Here is a 21,599-nt window from a genome sequence, read left to right as displayed (position 1 = left end):
GTTTACCTACACCTCCATCTTGGGTTCTCCCTTACCCGAAGATATTGTTACATTGATTTTTAGAGAGAGTGAAAGAGAGGGGGAGAGACACACAGAGAGAAACATTGATCGATGTGAAAGAGACACATTGATTGGTTGCCTTCTGCACATGCAACTGAGGATGGAGCAAAATATGTGCTCATGACCAGAATCAAACTTGGGACCCTTCACTCCTTGGGCCAATGCTCTGCACTGAGCCAAACTGGTTAGGGAAAATGAACTATTATTCTTATATCATAATTCACTGTATAATAATTTCAATAATCATATGACTTATAATGATGACTCACTTATATCACATGTAATTTTTAACCCTAAATTATTGGTATTAATTAGATATAAGAAATTTTATTTTGGCATTCATGTGTTACCTGATAAGCAGCAGGTCCAGGAGTAGTAAAAGCTTTTTTCTGATCCCAGAAGAATGTTCGAGGAGCAGAAGACCCAAATGCACTTTTGCTCTGTTTCTTTAAGCATGTTTTGCTAGAGTTGTCAATGACAGTATCATTTAGAATATTATAAGACCCAGGACCTAAGATTGTGAAAAATATAATATATAAGAATAAACATGCTTTTAATTTTTAGAGAGAATTCTCTTATATTGCTAGCAGAATGCAAAATGATATGCCACTTTGAAAAAAAATCTGTCAGATTCTTAAGAAGTTAAATATATACATTCCATATGACCCAGAAATTCTACTCCTAGGTTCATTCTCAATAAAAATAAAAGCTACCCAAATGTCCATCAGCTAGTGAATAAATAATAAACAAAACATGCTATACCCAAACAATGGAAAACTATTCAGCAATAAAAAGGGAAGATAAATGCATGAACACAAATGAGCCTCCAAAAAATCATACTAAGTGAAAGAAGACAGATGTAAATCTTCAATTTTAGATGATTCTATTTATATAAAATTCCAAAAAAATGCAAAATCATAATGACCAAAACGATTGCCTGGGGGCCAGAAGCGGGAATGGAGATTAACTGCAAAGGGGTATTGAGAGAACTTGAATTATGGATATGTTTCAAACCTTGATTGCAGTAGTAGTTACTTGACTATATACATTTACCAAAATTCATCAAATTGTACACTTAAAATGAGTTATTTTATTATGTAAATTGTAACTCCTCAAAGAAGAAAGGAAGAAAGAAAGACGTTCTTGATGGCAAAAAGTACTGAAAAGTAGGCTTGTTGCAGTTTAGGTTCTTACAAAAGTTGATGTAGCAACATTAAAATCAATTTGGAAAAATAAATTACCTATCATCTAATCTTCCTATCACAGCAACTATTTTAATGCCTTGCCTTTTAGCTTCTAGAGCATATTTATAACCAGGAATTTTTTATTCAGTGGTAATCTAAGAGAATAAAATTTCTCTTTTTTAATTCAAATAATACAAACAATTTTCATGTCACTGAAAAAGTTTTTATCAAAACATTCAAATATTTGAAACAAATACAGTTGATCCAATGCAGGGGTTAAGGACACTGAAACCCACGCAGATGAAAATCTGTGTTTAAGTCAGTCTTCCACATATGTGTATTCTCAACCACAGATAAAAAAATACTTATTTGTAGCCCACCTGGTGTGGGTCAGTGGTTGAGCGTCAATCGAGAACCAGGAGATCACGGTTCATTTCCTGGTCAGGGTACATGCTGAGGTTGCAGACTTGATCCCCAGTGTGGAGCGTGAAGGAAGCAGCCAATCAATGGTTCTCTCTCATCATTGATGTTTCTATCTTTCCCTCTCGCTTCCTCTCTGAAATCAATAAAAATGTATTTTTTAAAAAATATGTACTTGTATGTGTTTTATAATTCATTATTTTTAAATCAGTTCCAGTGAGAAGCAATATGCATAAAATATGATACACTTGAAAGAACAGGTGACTTCATTATACTCATGTTACCTGGATTCTACAAAATTGGCTCTGTAACTAAATAGGTATGAGATTACTTAATCTCTTTTGTTTTTCTGGGCTTCAAGTTCTTATCTCAAGATAATAGGAATTGACTTCAGCTTTATTCGAAATGTGGTCTGTGGACTGCTGCCTGTTCAAGAGTAATCTACAATAAAAGGAGCTTACAACTAATTGTAAACTGAATATTTTACTAAGCATTTTGTAAATATTCTTTTCCATGGGAAAATTGTTGACATACATTCTGGTACATCTCCTTTCTCACTGTAGGCAGAAAACAGTTGACAAAGGGACACTTTGAGTAGCACATGGCTAGATAGTACTTTAGATTCCTTCTGGATTAAATGTGATCAAATCATTTTATATGATCAAATACACTATCCTTTTGTTAATATATATAATGTTTTTCTCAAGGAAACTGACCATAAACTCTTCCCAATCTTTTAAATATTTCAATTCTAAAGTCTAGTCCCCAAAAATCTACCAAAATTTGTTGTGCCAACTCTCAGAAAATCTAAATGCTAATATGTTTCATTCCTGCCATCATCCAAATTTCTCCACTGGTAACGTTCAGAAAAAAAGGCAAATATGTGCAGGAAGCAGGCTAAGAAAGCCCCAGATGCAAACATTACCTATTTCTTATAGAAAGAAAGGATGATTCAAAGGATGAAACCAAGAAGTAGAACAAAAGACTATGGAAAATAATTTTGAGAACCCACTGGGATCTATCTAATCGAGGAAATGGCAACTTACCCCTGGTTGGATTTCTAACTGCTATAAGCCTATGACTGCTGTGTGCCTCCAATTTCCCCTCCTTTTTGAATAGGAGTGTCAATTATGATTATCCTATTTCCCTCCCACCACTTGTGTTGAATGAGAGGAGCTCCTAACTTGCACCTTTAGTTCACAGCTCTTCTGATAGAGAGGAGTCCAAGAAGCTGATCTGAATACCATGCCCAAGAATCCTCATTTGTACCATATCTGACTCAAATAACAAGATCCTGGATTTCAAGATTATACCATAATTCATGAGACTTTGGTGGCCTTGAAAATGCATGTGGGAAAAATATAAATATTTTGTGGCCAGAAGGTAGTCTGAAATGGGTTAAAGATGGCCAAAAATTCTTTGCTAACTCTTGTCATTAAGAGATGAAGCTTCATATCCTTCTGTTCAGTATGTACTGCCCTAAGTGACTTAGTTGACTTACAGAATGTGACAGAAGTGGTGTCCTGGGGCTTCTGAGGGTATGTTATAGGAGGCCTTGCCGAATCCTGCAAGGTCAGTGGTGCCCTGAGCTACCATGTTAAAGGACCAACTACTTGGGGCAGCAGTGCTGGAGCTATGCACCCACTCTGAGTAAGTACCATATGAGTTCTGTCCAACTATCTCACAGGACATAGATATAATAAAACAGTCTTTTTATATTAAGCCACTAAGTTTGTTATGCAGCAACAGATGACTATATGTTCACCACTATATGTTATTTTGGTGTTATAATCTTAGCTCTGTATACTAGAATACCCACAACAAATACTAGAATATGTGATTGGATATCCCCAAAATAGAATTTTAACAAAACTGAGTAATCTAAGTTATATTACTGACAGTGACCACATAGCTGATGTTATATATATCCACCAAGAGAAAACTAGGAAATTCACCATATAAAGGAAAATAATAGAAAATTACAAATAAAATGTGTGACATGTTGAAATGAAAAATTATGTTATTTTTATCTATCTGTTCTTGTGTATATTTAATGTTTTAAAAAGCATCCATCTTGTTAAGAATATTAAGTTACATAAAGCTGAACAGTTTTAATACATGGACTAATTGCTAACCTGGTATTTCCTCTGTGTTGGAGTCCTGTGGAAATCGAGTAGCACTTTGACCAAATGGGATTTTTTTCGAATATGATATTTTTTTCAAGGGCTTGAAAGTAGTTTGAATTTCATTATATGTGCCAGGAGCAGAGGTAGTTGATTTCATGGGTACAAATCTCTAGTGAAGAATGGGAAAATATGCCAATGAGAAACTACAGTACCTTTTGATACTTTGTGAGTTAAATGCTTCCTTCTCAATAATTTAATATCTAGAGCTTAATTTGTTTCCTAATGGAGTGAAGAAAATGTAGATGAATTAAGATCTGGTACCTATTAAACATAAAACATATGGCTTTTAATAAAGTCATCTATATATTAATATGGCGATGCATTATGTACTTTACTATGCCAGGTAGACTTTTTAAAGGAAATCAGCTCAATATGAGATTCTAGATAGTTTGACCCAGATTCATCTATTAGCATACCATTCCATTTGCTATTTTTTGTTTACCTACTATCTCTGTAATGTTATAGAACAGTAAGAAGATAGGAAAAATCCAGACAAGCAGAATAAGAAAACTAAGATAGATAGTAAAACAGCAGTTTGCAGCCACCTAGTAAATCCTTGCTTCCCTAAACCAGGGACACTTAAGAGTAAATGGCTTGCACTTCTTCTCCCTAATCAGAGGGTAAATAGCTTAATCGCCATATTCAGAGAGACATACAGAAATCTAATTAGTGCCATTTGCCAACCACACCCAAGAACAGAGAAATTAAGAGACTAAACCTCATTTTGGTATATCAGCATAAAGCCGATAAATATTCTGTTGAGTCTCTCCTAAGACCTCCCCTAAATGCCAAGCCTTTAAAACCCCTGAAAACTAAGTCTCAGGGCACTTTTCCTCCAGAGAGTATACCAGTGCCATTCTGCTCTTCTTCCCCTAACCACTACGAGATCCCATTAGACTTGCAATCAGAGGAGCAATGAGTGGCAACGGCTCTTCCTGGGCTAACCCCCTGAGTCTCCAAGGACCCCTTTTCCGTGACTTCCCAGTGAGCCAAAGAAGCCCAGCCTAGGCTCTCCTGTTGCTTCTTCTGTGCTCTTCCTTATTTCACTCTCATAAGTATATTTCTGCTGCAGCCAATATATTCTTGCTTGTTTTTCTACACTTGGTCTCTTAATTGAAATCTTTCCTCCAAGAAGATAAGAACACAAGTCTCACTATCTGCCCAGTAACATCTCTGTTTCTATCTCCTTCTCTATGTTTGTTTGTCCATTTCTTCCCTCTTTATCTCTCTCACACACAAATATATATATATATATATATATATATATATATATATATATATATATAACCATTTGGTGAAAAGTTATATACCCATTTCACACTAGCCAAGACTGATGTAGTCAAATACTATGGTTACCTGGATATTCTTTCTTTTTTCCCACCTTCAATGTGGTTTAGAGTATACAATGAAATACAATGGGCCTGGCCAGTGTGGCTCAGTAGCTGAGCATCAATCCATAAACCAGGTCAGGGTTGGATTCCTGGTCTGGGCACATGCCCAGATTGTAGGCTTGATCCCCAGTATGGGGCATGCAGGAGGCAACCGATCAACAGTTCTTTCACATCATTGATGTTTCTATTTCCCTCTCCCTTTCTCTCTGAAATTAATTTTTAAAAATACATGTGTGTTTTTTAATCAAAGGTATATACATGCATAATGTCCTATTCCCACACATTCATTTTATGTAGTTACCTTAAGTACCATCAAGTTGCCTAAGGTAGAAACCTGGTATCTGTCCTTGATTCTTCACCACAGCATCTAACCCATTAAAATACAAATTCAGAGACATAGAAGAATGGAACAGACTGCTGAATCTCAGAGGAAAGACAGAGGTGGATAAAGATCATCAAAGAACTTGAATGCATAATCCATGGACATAGACAATAGGGTGGTGAAGGCCTGGGATGAGGGGGCAGAGATGGGCTGGGGGGGGGGGGCGGAATAAGGGTTACATATGTAATGCCTTCAAAAATAAAGATTTTCTTTAAATAAAATAAATTAAAATGTTAATCATATCTCTAAAATATACCTGCAATCTCTCTACTTATCTACTAGGAGGTGCCTCTTAAATACAATGAAATCAAAGCAGTCACCTACAGTAATCTGAAGGTTAATAATGTTCCCAAGTTAAATAAGATAATCAGCTGTACATAGTACAGTTGGTTAAATGCTGCAACTACATTGATCTACAAGCTTCTGCATTATAAAGATTTGCTAGTATTGTAATGTTCTTGCCTTAGAAATATCTTAATATCTTCAAGTCTCTTCAGTATATACCTTGCAGAATGTGAGCTGATTACTGTGAAATAGACTGCAGCATCATTAACAAAGGCAGCAGTGACAGTTGGTGATATGACCTATGGCCTGGCTCCAGAGAGAGCCTTCAGAACCTTCTCTGAAAGAAATGCATGTCCTCACAGATTACACGTTAGCACTGCCTGCCCTCATTGGCAAAGTACATTTAAAAACTCAGACTAAAAACTCTTACAAGCCAAACTGAATGATCACATATGCAGATTTGCATAATAGAAAATGTTTAATAGATGGTTTCAATTCAAATATTCATCTTTGCATATTATTGCTAATGTTATCATGTTATTTCATTTCATTTTACCCACATCTTTTGGTAATATGATTTGCTCAGGCCTTGTGTGTTTCCAATTTGCTTAAATATCCCTTCCCTTTTTATAATCTCCCTGAACATCATTGGATTTGTTGCTGACTTCACATTATGCCTATTATACTCAACTTATGAAAATGACTATAGACCATTACCTGAGATTGAGAAAGAAAAGCATGTGATGCATCATTTACATTTGGTGTCACACTTTTAGTCTTCTCAAATTGACTTTTAATGTCATATCTTCCAGGCCCTGGTACTCCCTTAATCATTATAAAAAGAAAAAAAAAATACATGTTCTCATTAAGAAAGCATTTATAGCACGTAAGGGAACAGTTAGCTAAACATCTGAACCAAAGCTACAGGGTTTTTAAGCGAATTTCTATAAGATATTACTGTAGCATTTCATTAAAAGGAAAGCCAGAACAAACTTCTTAAGAGAAAACACACATACACACACCGAAAAAAAAGAAATTTTCCGTATCAAAGCTTCCTAGGAACCTAAAAACACACTACTTGAAACTTTACTGCCCTCTACTGATACAGCTCAGAAAAAAATATCAGCTCTTCACACAATTAAACATTACAATGAATAAAAGTGGCTCCCAATTTTCTTCCATTTAAATGTATACAATCTGCTCTGAAAAAAATATTTTACTGTATTTCAAATCTTTGTTAATTAATAGACTGCTCTGTATCAGCAAATAAATGTCAGAATATATTTTAACAACAAATGTTAGAAGATGTAAGATATTAAACTTTTTACTAGATATTTGACAATAAAAAAAACTTAATAAACACTGGAATTGAGTTTGTATTATCTTAGTAATATAGTTTAAATATATATTAAAAAGTTCTATTTATTCATCATCAAATATTTTAATTATCTTAAAATAGTATCTTTCCTATTATAAAGAAGTTAGATTCAAATCCTTTACTTATGAATTAAATACTTAGCTCATAAGTTGAATATATAATAAAATTCTATCAGCAAATCCTGTCACCTCTATCTATAATATGCCCAAATCTAACCACTCTTTTCCACCTCCACAAAAACCACTCTGATCCATGCACCATCTCTTACCTAGATTATCATGAAATCTTCCTAACTGCCCACCCTGCTTCTACCCTTGTGCACTTTCAGAGTATTTTCAAAACAATAGCTAGTGATCAATCCAGTTAAGACCCTGAGTCAAATTGCACCACTTCCCTTCTTAACCCATCCAATGATTTCCAATCTGATTTGAAGCAAAAACCAAGGTCCTTAGTATGATATGAATTTCATCCCCAGGTACACAAATGTTAATCTAAACTCATCTCCTACTACTCTCCCTCTTCAGTTCTCAAGAATACCCAGCATTTATCTCTCTCAGGACCTGTGCACTTGCCATCCTCTTGGATAACTCCAGGGTTCACTCCATTTCAATCAAGTCACTAATCAAGATCAATTTCTCAATGTGTCCTTTCCAGTCCAATCTAAAATGTCATTGCCTTCCCCAAACAAGTCCTGTCCCCTCTCCTACCTGTTTATTAACCTAACCATTTTTTTACAATTAAAAACTAGAGGCCCAGTGCACGCACCCACTCCAATCTGGGATCCTTTGGGACCCACAGGGATTGGGCCTAAACCAGCAGTCAGACATCCCTCTCACAATCGGAACTGCTGTCTCCTAACTGCTCACCTGCCTGCCTGCCTGATTGCCCCTAACTGCTCCTGCCTGCCAGCCTGATCATCTCCTAACAGCTCCCCTGCCAGCCTGATTGATGTCTAACTGCTCCCCTGCAGGCCTGATCGCCCCCAACTGCTCTCCCCTGCTGGCCTGATCCCCCCTCTACTGCCTTGCCCTGCTGGCCATCTTATGGCTGCAATCTTGTGATGATGTCACACAAGGACATCGTGACACCTAGGCTTTTATTATATGGGATACAATTTTCTTCCATGTTGTGAGCTTGAAGGCAGTTATTTTTCTTTTTGTTTTATTCATTGCTATATCTTTAGAATTTAGAGATTTGTTCCTTTGGGAAATAATGTGTATCCAAATAGGAGCATTAGCCATTCCTAATTCAGTAAAATGTCTTAAAGCACACATTTTAAAGACAGCAATAATTTGAAAAGAGTTCTTTAGGAGAAATTCTTATACAGAAGTACCTCTTTTTATAAATAGATTGTAAAAATTCATGCAAAGGTCCATGTTATCTTGTCTCAAACAAATCCATGCCATTATTTGGTGGCTGATAGAAAAGATGCATTTTGGCTACTGAATGTGAGATTGTTTGTATCTGAACATGTAGAAAGTTAAATTTAGGAGAAAAGAAACTTCTGCATAATTTTGTGTTTTATAAAATAAGTATCAAATGTAGAAATATGGATAGAGCATAACTTCAAAGACAATGTTAACCTATTTTCTTGATTGTTATAGCATGATGATATATGCTCTATCTTCTCCCTATATAGGCAGGTATGATAAAAAATAACCAACTACTGACATGCTGGGATTAGTTTTCTACTGTTTTTAACAATTGTATAAGTGGTCATTACTAATAGATTATAGGGGGAAATTAAGTGTAAATAATGAGATAAGTGAATATAGTCTAGGGGAACTTCTTTTTCATAAAAGCAAAAATGACATCCTGGTCAGTGTGGCTCAGCTGGTTGGGTATCATTCTGTGCACGGAAAGGTTGTTGGTTTAATTCCCCGTCAGAGCACATGCCTGAGTTTTGGGCTTCACCCCCAGTAGGGGGCCTGGAGGAGGCAGCCAGTCAGTTTCTATCTCTCCCTCTCCCTGCCTCTCTCTCTAAAATCAGTAAAGCATCTTTTAAAAATGTTGAAACTACTAAAATGGCTATTATTTGCAAAGTAAGCACAGGCTCTTTTTTTTTTAAAGCTTACACTAGATTAATGGTTCTGCACAAGAGAGTCATCTGGGAGCTTTTCAAAATAATAGTGTCTCCCCAGGCAGTTTGGCTCAGTAGATAGAGTGACAGCTTGTGGACTGGAGGGTCTTGTGTTTGATTTCAATGAAGGTCACATACTTTAGTTGAAGGCTCAATCCTGGGCTTATTTGGAAGGCAACCAATCGATGTGTCTCTCTCACATCAGTGTTTCTCTCTCTTTGTCTTTCCCCTCTCCCTTCCACTCTCTTTACAAATCAATGGAAAAAATATCATTAGATGAGTATTAACAACAACAAAAAATAATAGAAGAGTGTCTCATTTAATTTAATTTAATTTAAATAAAAGCCAATGGAAATTAGGTCTGGGCATTATTAAATTTTAAAAAAGAAATGTTTTCTAAAGCTTCCTGGTTGCTTCTAATATTTAATCAGTCTTGAGGCCTAAACCAGTTTAAAACTCACAGCTGGGCTTCATCCAAGTGCAATAACTTTTCACTGATTGTATAACTTCCATTGTTCCCTCAAATTTCAGGAAAAATTCTACTTAAGACCTATTGACTTCATTATGCTGTGATGGAATCACAACTCACCTTGGTATTGGCCATCCCCCACATATCAGTCTTTTCTCAAGTTGGTTCACAATTTAGATGAATAGGAAAGATACCTAGAACTATCTCCCCATTCTGTATATACTAGTAAACTTTTAATTAAACTCTCCATTTTCTTCTTGTCTTACTTTTAAATGATGAAAAATTAAAAACATATAGAGAAAAATAAAGAATATGCCGGGGTTCTTGTCCCAGCATTACAAAGGGGTCAGCAATCTGGAGAAAGAAGCTGCATGTAGATTCAATAAGAAGTCCAAGGACGAAAGATAATTTTGAAAGGCATTGGGTGTCAGAGAAGTTTCACCTAAAGGAGCTAAAGACTACCCCTTGACTCAGGACCCCATGTTATTTATTAACAAAATTTTTCCCAAGGCAAGGTGGAGATAATACACTTCAAAGGGTATTGCACATGTGTCAAACACAAGGCCCGCGGGCCAAATCCGGCCCGCCAGGCCTTGCAATGTGGCCCGCACCGCGCTGTCATCATTGCACTCCGCTGCGTTTCCATCACTATGACAGTTTATGACTGTTCAGTAAACCATTCGGCCCGAGATTTAGGCTGGATTTTAGATTTTGGCCCCTTCTCTGATTGAGTTCGACACCCCTACAAAGGGTAGGGTTTACTGAAGCATTGTCAGTTTGGGGAATAGCCTACAGCTGTTCAGGTGTTTGGCCAACAGGAGGCAATAACATGCAGATTAAGAAGCCCTGAGCTGTCTGGCAGTTAATGATTATCCTATTCAGGTTTGAGAGAGATGCTTTTTCGCGTTCCAACAGGTAAACTACATATGTGGCTCAGCCTTGTTGAGCTCCCCCCTCAAGCTTCACCAACTGTTTGATGAAACTCTTGTAATTATTACATGTTGGAATTGGTTCCCAGCAGAATAGTATAAAAATTCCTATATACCCATTATACAGGGTCAATATTTCTCCACTCATATCCAACCGATGTAGGAAGCAAATCCAAAATATAATATAATTTCATCAATAAATACTTCAGAATGTATCACCAAAAAATAATGATTATACCACAAAACCATTTTAACATAACCATAAAACCATTTTTCTACCTCTAAAAAAATCAATAATGATTTGACTCTTTATTATTCAGAGTTCAAATTTTATGACTGCCTCATAAATTGGTATATATTAAACATAGCTATAATAATATAGAAATGTTATACATTTGTTTCAATCAAAGCCCTGTTAAAAGTTCATTCTTACAAATGATTAAATGTTTTTAAGCTTCTGGTTATCTATAAGTTTTTTCTCCATCACTTCTTTCCTTTTAATTTATTTGGTGAGGAAGCTAAGTTTTTTGTGGAATTTCTTTAGAGTTTCCCAGACTTTTTATTTTCCTAATCGACTATCTATGTGTCCATTCCTAATACTTCCTATAAACTAGCAATATAATATAATACTTCCTATAAACTAGCAGTATAATATAAACTAGCAGTATAATAGTATAATAAGTTGATCAGGTTCTAATTCAATTTTCTTCAGGGAAAGGGGGCAATATTACCTCATTGGTGAGGCTGCATACTTCTACCAGGAGGCACATATAATAGCTGATTCTCATTTTACAATGCTAGCAGTCATAGATGATTACTGAATATATCTAGTAATTCATTAGGAATTCCAAAATGATTATATAATTCTAAAATTCTCTCTCATTTACTGGCTGAAATAGCACTTCCTTCATCAACTACTTAGTAACCCTAAGGCTCAGTTCATTTAGGAAAAGCATAAGGTTTTTCCCCCTCTCCTATTTATCAGTTTCAAAATTGGATTCTTAGACCTTACAACACTAATCAATAAATTTTTTAAATTTAAATTTTTGACTCTTGGCATTTAATGTATTTGAATTATATAAACATTTTATAATATTACTCACTGATGCTGAAATTATCCCATTTTGATCATTGAGAACCTGTTTGAATGAATTTCTGAATCCTTTTTACATGACCTTAGTAGTCTTTCATACCTTTTCTGCTCTCTGGTATAAAAAGATGCTTCAAGTGCATCATATACAATTCCTGCTCTAGAGCTGGAATCAGCCATTTCTTTAAGGTGCTTTGATTCTTTTACTGGTGAACAGTATTTAGAAACACCAATCTGAAGTCTAGAAATACCCTCCATGTTTGTTAAATCACTTATTTCCTCTTCTATATCAGTGTCCTCAAGTCCAATGATTCATTTAATTTCTCAACCAACAGACCTCACATCTTGTCCTACGGTGGGGATGGGAAAATGCCATACTACAAGAGACTCTGCTTCTCAGCCAGATTATCACCAATCCTGATGTTTTTCAGTCCCATCTGCTACCTTCCAGAGTAATTGATACTCCTGGACTTTTCAAGGTACTGTAATTTGAACTGGCTTTCTTGTTGGCATCACCTTATTAAGGTAAAATTGATAAAGCTGTTATGTAAATAGGGTGATGCCAACATCTTGATCTCAGATGTCTGACCACCACACTGATTATTTCTGTCCTGGCCAGGTAGTTCAGTTGGTTAGAACATTGTCCCAATACATCAAGGCTGTGGATTTGGAAGAAAAAGAAATGGAAATAGGATTGGGAGTAGGGATACCAGCTAAAGGAGGCTATTTTGGAAGTCCAGACATATAATACCTCCTTACATTCTTTGACTAAAGAATAACTGTGGCTGTAATAATAATTGTGAATAATAGTCATGAAGAATAGTCTACAAAGAAAACACCAAAAATTCCTCCTATTCCTGTAAATCCATGCCTTATTCCATTTCCTTTCCTTTGAATTTGGACTGGTCTTGTGACTTATTTTGACACAGAAAATACAGTGTAGGTTACATAGTGACCCTTCTAAACCTAAGCCTTACAGGGCATGACATGTTCCCATTTATACTCATAGAGTCTTGAGCCTCCACGCAAGTCCAGCCAGCTTCATTACAGCCATTACAGCCAATCAGCTAAGATTCCACACATATGAATGAAATGTCTTGGACACTCTGGAATGCAGCCACATGAGTGACCCCAGCTGATACCACGTGGATCAGAAAAACTACCTGAGTCTACTGAACGCAGAGAATGACTGTGTGGTGAAGGTTAATTCCACTAGGTCTGGAATTGATGTGAGCTGTTTTGCTAAAATATCTAGAAGGTGCTGATCCCTGGCCAAGTTATGAAACTACCAATGAACAGTCTTGCTTTGCATTAGGGCTCCCCTGAGTTTCAGAGTGGTTTGTATCAGCTCATGCATATCGTTCACTGAGAGCAATGAGGCTGATGATTGTACTTGGCCTTGGTGGGACTCCTGCAGGGCTCTACTGCTGGTGCTGGTTATGTAATAGGATATTCCTAAGTGACCAGCAAGAGATAAGAAACCCTGCCAAGACTCCATTTTACATAGTTCCTGGTTCTGAAGTACAAAACATGTCCATGCATGAGTCAGTGGTTCCTGATTCGAGACAGGAAGTATGTCCTGGTATGGCCTTAGAACAGGAAGACAATTAGAGCTCACTCCTGGAATTCTGGTAGCCTTTGATTGTAAAGAATATTCTCATTTTAATGTTGTTGCTATTTGTATTCTTTTTTCTGCAGCTAAGCATTTGGGGCCTGAGTCTTCTTTAGCAATCAATCCCCACCGGCCACTATTAGTACAATCATTAAAAATAACAAATTATTATTTTAAGGCACTGCATTTTAGGGTTATTGGCTATGCAGCAAGAGGTGACAGAAAGACAGTTAACATTTATAAAACACCTACCACTTGCCAGACACTATTTCAATTCACAGATAAGAAAACTGTGGTGCAAAAGAAAGTAAATTATTTCCAAAAGCAACATAGCCTATAACTAGTTGAGACACAGTATTGGCTGCCTGCACAATCCCAATTACCAACCTCTCTTATGACAGCCGTCTGCCAAATAGGTGTGGCTATGTAACACAGTCCTGGCTAATGAATATAAGTAACTGTCAAACAAATAAAATAAAAGCCACAGCAGAGTTAGGAAAAAGACTAGTTCATTTTAAAAATGTTAGTTTTGTAGTATGTATAAAACATCAAGATGGAGATGCCTTATAGAAATTAATTCGTGGAAAATTAAAGCTCAGAGGAGGGTTCAAGGTATAAGCACACACTGGAAGTGATGTGTATTTGAAAATGATCAGTACATATAGGTGGTACCTGACGTCATGCAACTAAGTGATTTCTGGGGAAATTGCATAGAGAAAGAAGAGAAAGAACTAAGAATATTATGTGATATGTATGTGATTCTTCGTATACTGGTTTTAATACTATATTCTTAGCACTAACTTTTTAATGGCTCATGGATTTATGGTTCATTCTAATCTTTAGACTTTATTATAACAATTTTGAGATTATTTACTATATTCCTCAGCTAATATCTAGATTGAATATTATGGTACAACTGATGATTGTTCCATTTTCCTGAGCTAATTCAAATGTATCTATTCTAATTCCTAAAAACAAATAATATTCAACATTCTTTTTTGATTATGTCATCTTATGATAAAAAACAAATTTATAAACAACTCAAAATGAAAGTTTTCACCTTAAAATATTTTCAGTATTCTTATACCAACTTAATTTTGCTATATGGTTATTCATGGCACTAAAATCTTAATAAAAAATAGCTTTTGGTTTAAAATTAAATATATTTAATAAGTATATCCCAGATATAGTTAACTCTTTGAGTGACTCAATCATGATTGATTAGACAGAGCCATTTTCACAGCTACAACATAAATTTTAGCTCATTTAGAAAACATAATGCATTCTTTGTTTCTGATCTTTGGAAACAAACATATTCTACATTATTAAAACAAACATTAAATTTAAGTAGAAGTAGCCGAGGCCGGTTTGGCTCAATGGATAGAACGTCGGCTTGGGGACTGAAAGGTCCCAGGTTCGATTCCAGTCAAGGGCATGTATAATACCTTGGTTGCAGGCATATCCCCAGTAGGGGGTGTGCAAGAGGCAGCTGATCGATGACTCTCTCTCATCGATGTTTCTAACTCTCTATCTCTCTCCCTTCCTCTCTGTACAAAATCAATAAAATATATATTTTTTAAAAAATTTTAAGTAAAAGTAAATCAAATAAATATGGTAAGGAAAACTTTTAAGTGAACAAAAAACATTTGAAAAAACTTTGTATTAACCAATGATAGCATTACAAGTGCCACTGGATCATAGATAAAGCACTTAGGTTATACACCAGTAAAATGAGAAAATTAAATAAGTGACAGTAAGCACTTAGTAGAATAAATGATATGCAAGTTAATTTACCATTTGTTCCATAACAGAAATATAATACAAAAGTGGCTTTTCCTTGTAAATCTATCAAAGTATATCAAGAGAGGCAGAATTCAAATTTAAGCTACTAGGTTTGATTGTGTTTTGTTGCATTGGAGCAGTGGTTCTCAAACTTTCTAATGCTATGACCCTTTAATACAGTTCCTCATGTTGTGGTGACCCCCAACCACAAAATTATTTTTGTTGCTACTTCAGAACTGTAATTTTGCTATTATTAAATGATTTGTAATGTAAATATCTGTATTTTCCAATGGTCTTAGGCTCTACAGCAGCAGTTCTCAACCTATGGGTTGGGACAGGTTGAGAACCGCTAGCAGGGTCACCACAACATGAGGAACTGTATTAAAAGGCCACAGCATTAGAAGGATTGAGAACCACTGCATTGGAGTATAGGATTGGTTTATGCAGTTTTGACCATTCCAACATGAAAGTGAGTAAAGCTGACAAAAAGCTACCTAGATTCCCTACTATATCTGCTGGAATAATTGTTCATAATAATACTGGTTTTAGTAATTCAGCTGAGTCAAAAATTTAATATAGTACCTGAGGCTACACTGCCCAGTTTTGAGCTAGAGTATGAGTAATGTGGCTATCCTGAAAAGTCTCACTAAATTATAAGAAAGTACATAAAAGTTTATGCTCAAAAATTTCACCAAGTAAAATAATAAACAGTTTATATAGTTTCCCTGTAATTATTGTACTCTGTATGGTGGATTATCTAGTAGTCATCAAGATTTATAATGCCTATTTTGATAAATTAGTACTATATAAATCTTCAGAGTTCATTAGCATTTATTGCTGTGAAATGCAACATAAACTTCTGTACAAAGTTACTAAATATAATTATATTCTTCCTGTTTTTGCAACCCAAATTCTTCTTTTTAAAGGAAAAAGAAATAATAATGCTTAATAAATAATGCACAGTCAATTGAACACATCCAAATGAAATAATGTAAAGGTTAATAAATCTTAAATAAAACTAAAGGATCCATATAATATTAATTGATATTACACTCACAAGGATAAAAAATTTAAATGTCTACTGGGGCCAGGCAGGCAAATAAGTGTTTAATGGAAAATCTTGCCAGGCAGGCAAATAAGTGTTAATGGAAAATGTAACTAAATCCCTATAAAATACCTATATAGTTAACAAACTATGTTTAAGATGTAAACTGTTAAAACATAGCTTCCTGATAATCAAACAATTCATACAGATATTAACAAACAGTTGCTCTGCATGTTTTAATATTATGAAGCTTGTCTTAGCCCTAGGACATTGAAGATGAACATCCTTTCACTGATAACTCAGTGTACCTTACAGAACATCTACAAGTGAATTTTATATTCTGCCAAAATTGTACTTTAAAATGTGCCTAAAGACTTTTCCTGCAAATCATTTTGTGAAAATTTTGTATTGTATTTAAAGGATGGACATCCTATAACATTAATGCATTCATAAATAAGAGGCAGTCTCTACTAGGAAAATGTAGTCAGGGAGATGTTCTGTGAGAACATATATGCAAAATTGATTTAATAGTATATTAGGAGATTTGTCTACCATCCCTGAAAAATTCAAAAATGGCTTACTATAAGAAAATCTCTCAACAAATCTATTATGTCAGTAGGTTTAGTAAGATCTAGCATATGATGACCTCATTTTTCTATACCAATCATTAAATAACAAAAAGCATTAAACACATTTTCCAAATTGAAAAATATTATAAAACCAGTTATAATAGATACTATAAAATTATAAAGAATATTAATGTTAAGCTAGATAAAAGTCAATGTCATGCTTAAAGGACAAAATAGGATGTCAGATACCACCATTATAATGACATATTGTTGCAATTTCTGTGCAAGGCAGCAAAACAGCAAACCAAAAATAATGCTGACAAAGACAAAAGACAAATTATTATTTTGATTACAAAGATTATATATGTAGAAGAGCTAAGAGAATTATTTTAAAAATCTCTTAGAATTAAAAAATATTTTATAAGGAATCCAGTTATTAGTTAAAAATTTTAAATAAAATCTTTTTCTAATCCACTTATAGCCAGTTAATACAATTGTTGTTGTTTTTTCACTTAAAAAAGTTTCATTTGTACCAAGAAGGTACAATTCTTATAAACATTATTACAAGTGTTTTTAAACAATTATCTAATAACCACATGGACAAACTAACACATCCATTCTCTGAAATAACACTGTTTTCAAAGAAGTTCTAATAACAATTTTTAATAAATTCTTCCACAACCTCTCTTCCCTATGTTAGCTGTATGAACAATCGAAATGGCTCAGAAACTGACCTTAATGTATATAATAATTTAAAATATGGCAAGTAAACATCACACACCAATAGATTATTCAAAATGGACTTTTTTTTTAATTATCCAGGAACAGTGATACTCTTTTCTTAGTGTACTTGAACAAGAGACTGTAAGCTATTAATAGCAAAAGCCTTCTTGTCACTATTAGGAAAATCCTATCTGTGAAGCAAAAAGAGAAACCAGGTCCTGGAGACATCATTTGAGCTTGAAAGAGAAACTGAAACCTACTCTAAAATGTACCAGTAAATTCCCTTCTATTTAAGACTGTTTGAGTTTGTTTACCGTCATCTAATATGAAAAGCATATATCTATAAGGAGCAAGCAAAAAAAAACAAATACATACTTGAATCATTCCATTCAAGAATTTACTAAGTCAGAGACTCCTTCACCTCCAATCTTTCATTTCAATGACACAGAGATACTGTGCCTAAATAACTGCCCCAATATTGAGACTATTCCTGCTATTTAATCAATAAGGCAACAGAGTTTAAATACAGATGTACTCAGAAGACCACTATTAGTTATGACATTGCCTTTGACTATTACACTCTATGTTTAAGCTATATGCTTTATAGCTGCAACTTTATCAGGGTAATTGCAAGTATATGTATCCATGTTTTGATTTGAATATCTATATGCAGTTTAATAAAGTACTAGAGTATAATGTTTTTTGTTGAGTAGAGAGGTCATTTTATGTAATGTTCTCTACTGGACTTAAACATAACTCAACAATTTGAGACTTCAAAGTCTTTAGATACTTAGAAGTAAAACAATATGTATCAAATATAGAGCTATCAAAGCTGAGGGAAATTTGTTTTATCAATAAAAATATATTATTTTCAATATAATCAAATATATCACCTATGTACATATTTAAATAATTTTACTGCCTAAATTTTTTTATTACGCATTTGGTGGAAAATGCAATTCAACCTGGCTCTCACAAAAGACAAATTGAATCTGGATATATGGTATATCTTAATGCAGAAGTTATTTGTCAAAATTTAAAGAGAAAGCCACACTTCAATATTTATTCCATTTGGAAAAGAGCTTATGTCCCATTCCTTTATCCATATCTAACAAGAAAATACGTCTTCATCTGTAGCAACACTGATAAAAGACAGCAAAAATGGCAGCAGATATATCCTTTTTCTACTAGACCAACTATTAATGTTACCATTCATGAGTCAAGAAAATGTAATATCCATAAATCACCTTCACTATTAAGTGAATAACATGTAATCAAATTGCCTATCTCATTCTTTCTACCTATAACTTTACAAGTGACTGCTTTATTTATTCACAAGCTTATTATTTCTGACAATCAATATCAGTTATGGTTATTTTATTAAATGTAAAATATGTATTCAGAAACATGAAAAAATTACATTTTCTAAGATTTTAGCATTTATGGATGTCAGAAGGCTCAAGATTCAATTTTAGCAAAACACTGAGAATGTTTCCTTCTCATACCTCTCCTTTTTAGAAATCTATTCTCCTCATATAAAAACACACAAAAGGAAATTTAAAATAGTTATTTGGTTATCATATAGAGAGAGGGAGGAATTTTTTTTCAGAAAGCAATCTGGAATTGTATCTTAGACAAGTGCTTGGTAAAAGTTTGAATTCCACAATTAAAAACACTAAATATAAATTACTTTGACATAAAGTAAACTCATTTATATAGTTCCTATAATATTTAATTTTAAAGAAAATTTCAAGCCAATGAGATGACCACAATAATTTAGCTATTAAAAATAACTAAATGATTTAATAGTTTGAATAGTATTACTTATTATACTACATCTAGAAGCCATGTGTATTTCTGATATAAAAGTAAGTTTATGTCTTAATCATCTTTCAGCCAATAGTATCAAAAATATTATGTGGCTTCATGGAGTTTGGGGAGCAGAAAAGGAAGACAATGTCAACTATAAAAAGTTAAACATTTTATATCTTAAAAGCAACCATATCCAGATTTTCACTACTCTTATAAAAGTTTTTCTGATGGTATGCTCTAACCTAATCTTAAATCCACAATAAGATGTTGATTTCACAAAGTAATTCATAATATTTTCTATATTTCCTCATCTATAAGTATAACAGGAAACATCCAGGCTATGCTTGACTATCCTCTGCCCCTTGCCACCACAGAGCCCTTGAGGTTCCCTCTGCCTAGAATGAACTTCCCTTACCTCTTCCTCTAATTTATGTTCTCCTTCACATCTCACCTCAGACCTCATTCCTAAAGGAGAGTCTTCCCCTTAGGCTCCATGAGGTGAGAGCCTACATGAACTTTTGCTTCAGAGGTTAGCAGAGTACCTGGCATATAGTAGAAGCTAATTAAATATATGTTGAGTAAATTATTAAATGAAGCACAAATATTTTAAAATTTGTCTTTAATCTGAATAGTTTCTGAGTTTCGTGGTAATATAAAAATTTACTGAGGTCAAGAAAATTATCCATTTTCCCCTTAAACATGTATGTGGGTTTTCTGGATCCAGACACAAACAATGAATTCCAAAAGTTCTGTGTGGGAGGATAAGTACCAAAACAACCTCTACTTGCTACTGCATTTCAGAATATAAATAGGAAAATAAACACATGTTTTAAAAAATATTTTTAAAAATACATGAATGCTTGTTCATTCTACTATAATTGGTCAATTATATAGGTGTATTAATCACCATTTTTTTAAACACTTTCATTGTAACCATTTTTCATCATAAGATAATTGAGTGTTCTACATACATAAATTTTCCAAAAAATATTAAAAGTATTCCTTAAACAATTGAATTGTTTAAATTTAAGTATTTCTAGCTATTGAGTAGTAATTCTCTCAGAAATAACTGATATCTGAATTCTTCTGCCATGATAAATAGTTCTAAGAAGTTATTATAATTCTTATGTATGTTTTTGTAAAATTTTGCCTTCTCCTTATCTGTCATCATGGACTTGCTGTAGTCAGCATATCCTTGATCAGTTATTTTAGTTTGCTGGGATATCATAGTAAAAGTTTCATGGACAGATGCTTAAAGTAAAAGCAGTAAATTGTAATCCTCTCTTAGCAGGGGGGGGAAAAAAAAAAAGAAAAAAAAAAAGCACGAAATTTGATGGCTACTAACATTTGGAGTTTACCAGAAGAAAGATTGAAATCTAGCTGTTGGGAGACAATTTTCCACATCTCACATTTCCACACAACTAGGCATTAACAGTCAATGCCTCCAGGACTATCCTTTCAAGATTTGTATGAGCAGATGGCCCTGGAAAGATGAACACAGTGACTTCTGGAGCAAACTTATTTACATTCCCAGGAAGTAAATACAGAAATATGCTGTTCCTCTCCCGGAGACCTTTAAGAGTAATAAAGATTAAAATGCCTACCACTCCTTTCTAGGTTAGAATTGCTCTATTCTAAGTTAATGAAGATAATCTCTCTTTCTCTGGAGGTAAGGATGGGTAAGTTTGCCACAGCTCTCACATAAGATTAAATTCTACCAACACCTAGCCCTTTTCTCTTTGACCTCTGGGGCTAGGAGATCAGGGATCATAGCTAAGATGTTACTATTACTACAAGCATTAAACTGCCTAAACCCATGTACTCATTGTCTCCTTATATGATGACTCTATGGAAGAGTAGCAAGTCAATCAATCAGCCATCACCATACTACTGTGTAGAAACTGCCTACACACTTGACATCAGTTCTATTACATACCAGTCATGTGATGTTGGATAAACTATAATCCTCCTTATCTCAAGTGATCTTATTTTCAAATATATATAATAATTATTATCTCAAAAGACTGCTGTAGAGAGCGAATACTATATGAGAAGCAGGTAGTTAAGATCCCTAGAGAAAATATGGTTATTGTTCATATTTTTATTATTTATTTATTCATTCACTCCTTTATTTTTTTGTGCTGTTTAAGAAGCTGGTTATACTTTTTTCCAGATTTCTTACTATGATCACATAATTTATAC

The 21,599-nt window shown here is 34.3% G+C and overlaps 1 protein-coding gene across 1 annotated transcript in view; it reads right to left on the bottom strand.

Moving 5' to 3' along the window:
• STPG2 (sperm tail PG-rich repeat containing 2) overlaps positions 1-21,599 on the bottom strand; it is a 144,850-nt gene that overhangs the window by 53,133 nt on the left and 70,118 nt on the right. The window contains exons 6-7 of the mRNA XM_036443056.2: positions 3,800-3,959; positions 411-571 (exon numbers count right to left, since the gene is read on the bottom strand). Of these exons, the coding sequence (XP_036298949.1) occupies positions 411-571; positions 3,800-3,959 (321 nt within the window). The remainder of the gene's footprint in view (positions 1-410; positions 572-3,799; positions 3,960-21,599) is intronic.

Source organism: Pipistrellus kuhlii, unplaced genomic scaffold (assembly GCF_014108245.1).
Source record: "Pipistrellus kuhlii isolate mPipKuh1 unplaced genomic scaffold, mPipKuh1.p scaffold_m20_p_1, whole genome shotgun sequence".
NCBI classification, from domain to species: Eukaryota; Metazoa; Chordata; class Mammalia; order Chiroptera; family Vespertilionidae; genus Pipistrellus; species Pipistrellus kuhlii.
This window is presented reverse-complemented; position numbering and strand designations above follow the sequence as displayed.